This window comes from Corvus kubaryi, unplaced genomic scaffold (assembly GCF_017639235.1).
Source record: "Corvus kubaryi isolate FWS band 111438036 unplaced genomic scaffold, C.kubaryi_AGA036_p1.0 138, whole genome shotgun sequence".
Classification (NCBI taxonomy): Eukaryota; Metazoa; Chordata; class Aves; order Passeriformes; family Corvidae; genus Corvus; species Corvus kubaryi.
In genome coordinates, this window is record NW_024580672.1 from 10,793,590 (window position 1) to 10,803,271 (window position 9,682).

General features: G+C 41.8%; 1 protein-coding gene across 8 annotated transcripts in view; it reads right to left on the reverse strand.

The window, feature by feature from the left end:
- BTRC (beta-transducin repeat containing E3 ubiquitin protein ligase) overlaps nt 1-9,470 on the reverse strand; it is a 125,986-nt gene extending 116,516 nt beyond the window's left edge. For all 8 annotated transcript variants that reach the window (XM_042019187.1, XM_042019182.1, XM_042019186.1 and 5 more), the window contains exon 1: nt 9,324-9,470. In XM_042019187.1, the coding sequence (XP_041875121.1) occupies nt 9,324-9,371 (48 nt within the window). In that variant the 5' untranslated portion in view covers nt 9,372-9,470. The remainder of the gene's footprint in view (nt 1-9,323) is intronic.
- Nucleotides 9,471-9,682: the final 212 nt, after the last annotated feature.

Consider the following 9,682-nt stretch of genomic DNA (forward strand, 5'->3'; position numbering starts at 1 on the left):
CCGGCCCCCTGCCACAGCCCTGCTCTGTGCAGGCAGCTCCCTGCTCCATTCGGGCCGGTCCCCACACAGCCCAGCTCTGTGCAGGCAGCTCCCTGCTCCATTCGGGCCGGCCCCCTGCCACAGCCCTGCTCTGTGCAGGCAGCCCCCTGCTCCATGCAGGCCGGCCCTCACCCAGCTCGGCCGAAATTCATCTGAGGCCACTGCCTGGCAAAGATCATGTGACCAACAGTGAGAGGCAAATTCCAGCTGCGGGGCCTCCAGCTGTGAGATGAACCCTTTTAGTGCTGTAAGATTCTCCAAAACAGATGAAACCTGCAGACATCAATCCTCTCCCAGGTCAGAGGAAACGGAAAGGTGAAGGCAAGTGAAGAAAACACCATAAAGACACCAAAGTCAGTGAAGAAGGAAGAGCTGAAACCCTGAGGGAGAAGGAGGAGATGCTTCAAGCTTAGAAGCTGAAATTCTTTTGTAAAGCTATGGTGGTGATGGACTATGATATATCAGAGTACCTGTTGTAATTTCATGAAGCATGGGGGGGTAGAGCATTCAAATTACAATTGTGAGCAAAAGTACCTGTGCTGAAATGAGCAAATGTTGAAGTAGCTGTAATTTGATGAGAAGCTTGAACAGAGAGAAATGAAAGTGATGAGGACCCTTGCTCCCAGGGAAGGAGAAGACCTCTGTTGCTAGAGATGAAGATGCTCCCAGAGATAGGTGAAAAGAACCTTTGCTTCTGAACAGCTCAAGTAGCCCAAGATTGAACCCTTGAAGACAGTTGTGGGGAAAGCTGTAAGCCGAGGGAAGGGACTTTCACATGCGAGCAGAGAATGAACCTGGGCGGCTGTCTCGCTGCGACGCTGAAGCCATGAGAGAACTGTTTCTTGTGGAGATGTCTCCATAGCATGAGCAAGAGAGACACCCCTCCCTAAGTGAACTGAAAAAGATTTTTATAGAGGTGGTAAACTGACTGAAAATCTCAAGGGTTGTCTTTTTATGTTGTCAGTGGGAGAAGGGAGAAAGGTGGGGGGAGGAAAGTGTTCTGAAGGTTTAGTCTGACTTTTTTTTTTTTTTCTTTCTTTTAGGTCTGTTAGTAAACTTCTTTATATTCTTTTAAGTTTTGTGCCTGCTTTGCTTTTCTCCTGATTCTTATCTCACAGAAGGAAAATAAGTAAGTAATAGATATTTTGAACCAAACCACTACACCAAGCAAAGACTGCCATCACCTTTCTACACAGTGTTCTTTCCCACTATATTTGGGGAAGAAGAACCCCCTCAAATCTGTAAGAATAACTATGTCCTAAGATGGAAATATCATGAGAGAGTATTCCTACAAACAGAAAAATCCCATGTAGGCACAAAGCCAGCTGACAAAACTCACACCAGAGTTCTGCACTGGCTGGTGTTATCCTAATTCCCTCTCCAGCATCTTCTTCAGATCTGGTTTGCTCCAGCTGCTTCTGAAGAAGATAGGTCCATCTAGACTACAGTTAGAAGAACACACTTATTATTGTTCTGACAACATACAATTGCACTTAAGAACTTTTTCATTCCTTTGTAGTATGCCCCTGCAACCTTTCCCATCTCACCATGGGATGAAGAAAATTAAACCAGCATTAGGCCTTTTTGCGGCTTCTAGTCCAAACTGGTTACTCCAGTGGATTCTGCCAAGAGGCTGCATGGCTCCTGCCCACAGACTGTAAACACTTCTGTCCTTCCCTCAAGAAGACTAGAAAGACCCCTTGCTGAGCTTTCTCATTCTTCCTCATTCTCTCCTTTCTGTTGCTCTCGTCAAAATGACTGCACAAGACCCTGTTCTAGCAGTGGGGGAGGGAAAATTAAATCAGATGTTTCTCAATCTTTCGTACAGAGGAGGACTAGAAGCAGCTAGAGTGCAAAATTATGATCAATCTTTTGTTTCCAAGCAAAATCATTGTGGAAAAGTAAAATAATTTAAAACTGTAAGTCATCGTGTCTGCTTCTGAACCCTTTGCCATCCTAGCTAACAAATCTGGCTGCGCACACAGCGGCAAATAGGCTGAGCACCCATTGGTTAATGGGACCATGGAACTTGCACATCAAAGAGAAAAAAAAATGAATTTTAATGCAGTCTTTAGAAATACTTGACATTGTTTCAGCATTGCCATTTAGTGAATGGGACCGATTTCTCTCTCAGTAGGGGATGATATTTTAATGATGTAACAATGTACTTCCCAGAAGAAAGACAAGCCTCATGAGGCAGATTAAAACTAAGAATATTCAGATCCCATTAAAATCAGACAGTTTCAAGCCATTTCTAAAATTAATTTTGTTTAATGATAAAATGGGTTATCTTAACAGGTGGCTAGCCAATTGTAAAATTAACCAAAACATGGTCAGAAGCACAAGGGTAGCTATTAGAAGAACTGGTTTCTTTGTATTCTGCCTTCTATTATCAGTGTACCATAGGACCCTACACAAATTCCTCCAGTCCATGACCCCCGGCAAATTTCTGTGCTTCAGCTTTCTCTTTCTGCAAGCAGGGGTAGCATTTGTCCAACACCAGAGTTCCGCAGGGCCTCAAAAAGTGGCATTAGAAAGCTCTGTTGTTTAATAAGCAGGAAATATTTAATGCAATTCCCAGGATGTTTATTTTCAACCATTTCTGTGGTATCAAGAAGTTTTTTCACAACACTAATCAGTATCCTGTTAAGGAAACAGCTTCATGTTTGATTGCTTATTAATTGTATTTTGAGCACTTACTCTTTAGCTGCAGCCACTGGACTCTGCTATGCTACAATTAATTTTCAGCTTTCACAGCTGAATACACAGTGGATTCAGCCCTTCTGTGCAAAATCACTTAAAATGTATACAGAATATGCCTTGTTGAGCATCTCCTGAATTGTGTAAGGAGGAAATGAGGAAGACTGAAGAAAATACTCAGTATTGGAAACACCAGTTAAGGTTGCTCCTGAGGACAGTTAAATATTACACAAATCTCACCAGCATGCATGGAGTTTGAGATGACACAATATAAGCACAAAGAAGTGAGAAAACAGCTTATTCCATCTGCACTGATGAATTTAGCACGAAAATTTTTATACAAAACATCAAGTTGCTCAGTTTGCTGGTTTTAAATATGACATGATCATTTATACCCTAAATACTGTTTCAGTAATCACTGAGAAAATTAATATGACAAGAATATATGACAATCTATATAGATGAAAAAAAGTTAGTGGAATCCCTACACACAATAGTTAGTGAGAATTCCTAATTTCCAGGTATAAATTACTTTCCTTGTAACAGAAAATAAGTACCTTTCATTAACATGTTTTATCATACAAACAAACTACCAACACAGTAAAATCCATAGAAAACAAAATAATGAACACATTCACTTGACAAACATATCCATTCAACATTTGTATGTCAGGAAATACTTTCTGATTCCCACTTAAAATGTTTTTAGAGTATGAATTTTAAATGAGACCAGACCAGGAAGTTTCCTTTACCATTTAACTTTTTGGCTCAAGTCATTCTTTCTGCTACCTCAGTAGCTGCTAGAACTGAAAATAAAGAAGAAAACAATATAACTTTATATTTTCATCTCATTTGTGGCCCAGACATCAGAGTTTGGAGTTTTTCCAGTCGCCAACCACAGATGACCATTTGATTTTTTTCTTCATCAGGCACCTCTTAAAGAAGTGATCTCTGAACACTGTGCATTCCTACCTTACCTCTAGAGATGATACACAGCTATGGAATAATTTTATTTTCTTCCTCTAAAATCCTCATTACCTTTTTGTATATCACAAACCATTACAGAATACTGAGAATGTTGAGGCCACCACACATCTTTTATCTTCCAAAGATTATGTAGGAAGCCCTTTGCCTAACCAAACTTTGTGGTTAGAACAGTCTGCTTTATCTTACTAATGAGAATGATAATTTAGTACCAAATACTCATGAGGAATTATAGCTCTGCTGACTGGCAAATAATTTGCCAAGGCAGATTAGTTTAGCTGCATAAAATAAATATCCACCTGCACATCCTAGCACTAATCAGGGCGTGAAATTAAACTTTTTATTCAGTGGGAAATAACTGCTGCAAGGCGGCGATTTAGTCTGAGAAGCAAATATTAAGGTCAGCCTATTCTCTCTGATGTTTATAGTACATATTACAGCACAGAGAGCATGGTGCAACAAATTTGGCTTTTTAAGTCTATGAAACAAAATACTTCAGTGATGCGATAGCAAATTTGCCATTTGCTTTTCTAATTGCATACATTTAATGGAGCAAAGTGGCTGAAATGAAACATTACCAGAGACGCAAGGGTGAAGTTACTGAAGTACCAAAGGCCTGCACCAAGTGCAGAAAAATCTGCAGCATGAAGTTTGGTGTAGAAGAAAATTAATCAGCATTTTCTATACAATATACTAGTCCCAACAAATACCCAAAATAACAGGATGCTATTTCAGTACCACTGGAAAAACTGGTAAGCGTATGTTTAATATTCAAGCAGGATTTGCAACCCCACATTTAGGAGGCAACACTGCTATCCCAGCTCACAAAATTATTCTCACTGCTTTCATGACATCCTTGCTTTGGATACCCAGGATTCTCTGCTACAATGTCCAGGACACAAATACGTTACTTGGAAGACTGCAAGGTTCTCAAATATTTTTTTTAAAATAGCTAACAAATAACAGGTCTTAAAAATCCTGGTCCTACTGACACCATAAATGACATAGGTTCAGTGCAAGCAGAGCCTCTTTTAAAGTATAAGCCTTTGTCCATCTGTTCCATATATATACGCACACAGCAGGAAGGAAAATTCCAACTTTATTACCCTTCAGCCTTCAATTACACTGACTATTCTTTACTATATTACCTGCCAGTTATGTGGGAGCTCCTACAAACATGCAAATATAACAATTAATGAACTTCAGAGTTTTCCCCTCATTAAAAAATAAAACAACCCACAATCAAAAAAAATCCTCAACCACAAAAAATCCCCCCCAAAAAATAACCAAAAAACCCCCAAAAAACAAACAAAACAAAAAACCAAACAACAACCCACAGATGCATCTTAAAACACAACTAGAAGGCTCTGGGTCTTCTGCGAAACTGGAAGGCCCATCAGCAGCCCCTAGAATCCTATCATCCAAAACCAAAAGGAAAATGGTATTTTGGGGGGTGAAACAGAAAAAAACCCATGAGGAACCCTCAGACAGACTTCTTCCGATTCATGAGCCAGGAAATTAAATGAATTATTGCAAATTAATTAATTCATAAAAACTGAGAAAGTGAAACTTAATGTTAAGTATCAAGCTTTTGCCTCTCAAATGGTCCTAGATGGGAGCTCAAACTGGTCAGGTACTGTTCCAAGCACTGCTAATTAAACACAACTGAAGTTGTCACTAGTCCATTCAAGAAAACAGATGTTGCTTCATAGAGCTTTGATATTTTTCTTAAATACCTTTCAAAATGAGGAACAAAAAATATGAACTCTTATAAAAAGGGCTTTATTGTATTTTTATAGCATATTACATACCTTGTAACAATCATTCTGTTAAGTGTGAATGTCAGTTTTATTTTCTGTCCCTTTTTTCCTGGCTATTTACAAGCTTTGTAAGAATCATTCCTTAATTAAGTCTAAACATAGTTTTATATAAATGGATTCCTGGAATTAAAAACGTTCAGACTTAAGAAATGATTGTCACAGAGACTGTAACAGGCCGTAAAAAAGAATGCCACTTTAAACAAAGATTTCTCATTTTAATTAAAAAGATAATCATCAGAACATTCGTATACTTAACAGAACCATTTGAAGCTACTTTGAAAAAATATCTACTATTCTATGCAGGCTTATGTAGTTTACTTTATATGACATTTAATCAAAGTCTCAGTTGAGCCTATCACACTCATACTTTAAATACTGTATCTACAGTTTCAAACACTTATTCGAACATGAAAGTTACTTATTGAGCACCTCGACTTCTTGTTCTTTTGTAAATGACTATGACTATGGAAATCCCATATTCCTGAACGCATAAAAGCAGAGCTCTGTAAGGCAAGGGGTTTGGGGTGGGACTTTTGTGTGCATTTTTTTAGGTTAATAGGCACGTTCACCTCTCTCTTTAGCTTGTGCATCAGTCTCTTACACACTGTACTTTATAAAGAGCGCAGTTTCATCAGTAATACTGTACAAAAAAAAAAAGAGGCTGAAGTGAACTAAGACAGGTTCTGCTCTGGTAAAATCCTCGCTGTAGGTGCAGGACACTTGACTACATAATTTAAAACATTGTATTTTAAGTCTATGAACTGTCTTCCATTCAAAAAAAAACCAGAACCAAAACCACCAAAACTTTTGAAAGACGACATGCGGAACACACGATACAATACACTCGTTCACCAGAAAAAACAATCTTCCCTGGTGAGCAGTTGCATTGTATTGTGTAGTGTTAATACACAGCAATTTAATATCAGGAATAAATTAGGTCTTATTAAGACATAGAGGTAAACTGAGTAAGCAAATAAAATTGAATAAATTACTTAAACCTTAAAGTATTAGATTATAGATATTGTACCTGACCACAGATAACCAGGAAACTGGTAGCAGATATCAGTTAAATGCAATACTGCTTCATTGGCAAGTAATCCAGGCAACACCAGCCAGTGAGAAGGCAGGTGCCTTCTACTCCCATCAAAAAGTTGCACAGACATGAACATACAGAAAAACAACAGAGTACTCTTTGTCTTTTAAAGCATCAAATACAGATGCTTTAAAGCAAAATAATTTCATTTGTAATATTAGCACTGGATGAAGCTCCCCCACGACATTTTTCTGTTAGGAGTTGGACATTAAAATGAAAATCAATTCACCAGGTCCATCTTGCCTGATACCTTGTGATTCAAGAGCTGCTCAAAGTCCATGTCAAAAGTTAAGTACTGACATTTTTAAGTGGAAAAAAGTATTATTTTCTAGAGAAGCACCAACATACTACCACCTAGAGGGTGGCTTTTCAATATGAAATGAAACCTACCCCAAACACTTTTCAAAACCAAAACTGTCTCTCCTGCCTTTGATAATAGGCCTCATACCTCCAAAATGTATTTGAATATTTACCTACAATGCTCCTTGGGAAGCTCTCAGGGAAAATCAATAATTAGTAGCAAAGCTCACCTCAAGCCAAGCTGTGAGCCACCTGATAAGGGAGACGCAAATGAAACATAGCACACACTGAGATGGACAAGGTAATCACTGTGAATGATTCAGCATCAGCTGAGAGGATGCACGAGCTGGTCTGCTACCTCTGCATGGACAACTGTACCAGTGCCATTACTGCAGTGCCTGAGCACTGAGTGCTACAAGGCAGAGAAAGGACATTTCCTAGGAGGGCCAGGATGATACTTGCAACTGATACCTTATGTATCCCAAAGTATCCGCCTGTGCCACCCTTCCGGCAACACCAGAAGACCCCACCAAGTCTGACAAACACTTCATCAGCAGAATGAAAGTAAGAGCCACGTTCTGGACCGATGTGTGCTAAAGAAAAAGCCTGAGATGTGCTTAACAAAAGCTTTGCTTACTCTACTCTCAACCTGTAAGCAAAACTACCCTAACAAGTTCAGAGTGGACAGAGGGAAGCCACATCTTTCACTGCATGTTTTACAAGCATTTTGCATACAAGAGACTTTTTAATAAAACATGAAAGAACGTGGGTTAGCTTTTAGCTCTCAGTGCAGCCTGGTCTTGATAATTCTTCCCTTTATCTGGTGCTCTCAACAGATGCATCTCCCAGAAGTGCATCTTCTTCTCATGCTCATGCCTCTCCCCAGTGCCAGGGAGCTCTATTGTTTGAGTGGGACACTACCAGCTGCAGGATGGACAGGGATTCCTTCCCTCAGCCTCCAGGCCCAATCTTACAGATGATCTCAAACAGCCTGGACTAAGCCCCTGAATGAGAATCTTAGCACAGGGGGTGAAAAAAGTAATGTATGAGAAGTCAACGTAGCATGTTCACAATGCTGTCTGGCAGCAGACAAGAATGCTTCAGCAGAAACTTTTCGGGATGTGAAACTCACTAGAGGCAGGTTGTAATTACCAAGCTTGGCCAAACACAAGTGCAGCAGGATCTGGGACACTCCTTTGGCCAATCCCACACCAAAGAGGGCCATTCATTATTGCTAATTGCTACCTTGTCTATTTAGGTGTCCATAGCATTTTTCCACTTCACTGAGCTGAGACTCTATAAATCTGACAAACTTGGAGATTACTAGCAAATGGGTCAAAAAGTCTCAAGAGAGAAACAAGTTCTTCCAGATTAGAAAACAAAACCCAAACGAATGTTTCAAAGCTCGATTAAATATTAAAATTTGCAACCAGTGTTTCCTCAGTTTCATTTTGGGCATATGTTCTGAAGATTTAATAGAATTCCTTCTTCCTGATGAGCTCAAATTTAATTCTGTGCCACTAGAAGCACTAATCCAAAACAAACTTTTAGCAAGTGTTGCCAGTCATTTAAATTATATCCTTAGGGTAAGAACAGTTTGGGGCACCTGAAATTTACATTCAATTTAGTTGGCAACACTTTGTTTTCATTTCTAAATCTTACATTTCTGGCCAAAACGCTTAGAAATAGCAACAAATGAAGAAAAAGAGAATGAAGCTACATTCAAGTACATACATTTAAATGCACAGTGCCTCAGATCTATGGAAATTAGCCACATTTGAAGAGCATCTTGGATGCATGTACTGTTTTCCATACCAAAGGTGAAGTCACAAACCTAAACAATGTACGTGCTCCCCGCAGTCACTATCACTGATACACTGCTGCAGCAGCAGGTGAAACACTCAAGTGCCAGTATTTAGAGATCTCGCAGTAGAATGGGAGGAGAAACAAAATTACAGAGGGATGGTGAGCAGTACAGAAGGATAGTCTAAGGTGCACAAATAAAGAGAAAAAGCTCAAGAATTACATGCGCAAAGCCTGACGGTGTCTGTGGGCCCTTCTGCCAGGTCCTGCCTCACTCCAGTTTAACTTCTCCCGCTCCCAGGTGGCACCTGCAGCCCCCTCCCTCTCTTCCCAATGCTCCCTTTTCCCGGATCTGGGGACCCCGCTCGCTGCCCTCCCCGCAGGCAGGACGCCCCCTCCCTGGGCCCCGCTCACCACCTTCCCCCGCCCGCCAGCCCGGCGCCCCCCGGCCCGGCCCAGCCCCGAGGCCCGGGTCCCCTTCCCCACTGCCCCCCGCTCCATCTCGCCCCCCCCACCGCAGCCCCTCCACACACAGAGGTGCCCACCCTCCCCCGCCGCCTCCGCCAACCCCCGCGGCTCCTCACCATGAACTTGAGCGCCTTCTCCTGCAGGACGGCCTCGGCCGGGTCCATCGTCCTGCGGGGCCGGGCCGGGGCCGCCCCCCCGCTCAGTGAAGGCCGCAGCGAGCGCAGACGGGAACCTGCGTTGCCCCGCGCTCCCCCCCACCTCGCCCCGCTGCCCTCACGGCGCATGCGCGGCTCCGGAGGCCCACGGGAAATGGAGTCCCCGACCGCATCCCTGGCAAGGGCCCTACTTGCCAATTAAAACTACAAGTCCCGGCAGGTGTCGGAGCCGGGGGCACGCTGGGAGCCGGCTGGCACATGCGTTGTGTCTGTGCAGGGGGCTGACGGGAGTTGTAGTAGTGTGGGGCCGTGACGGTGCG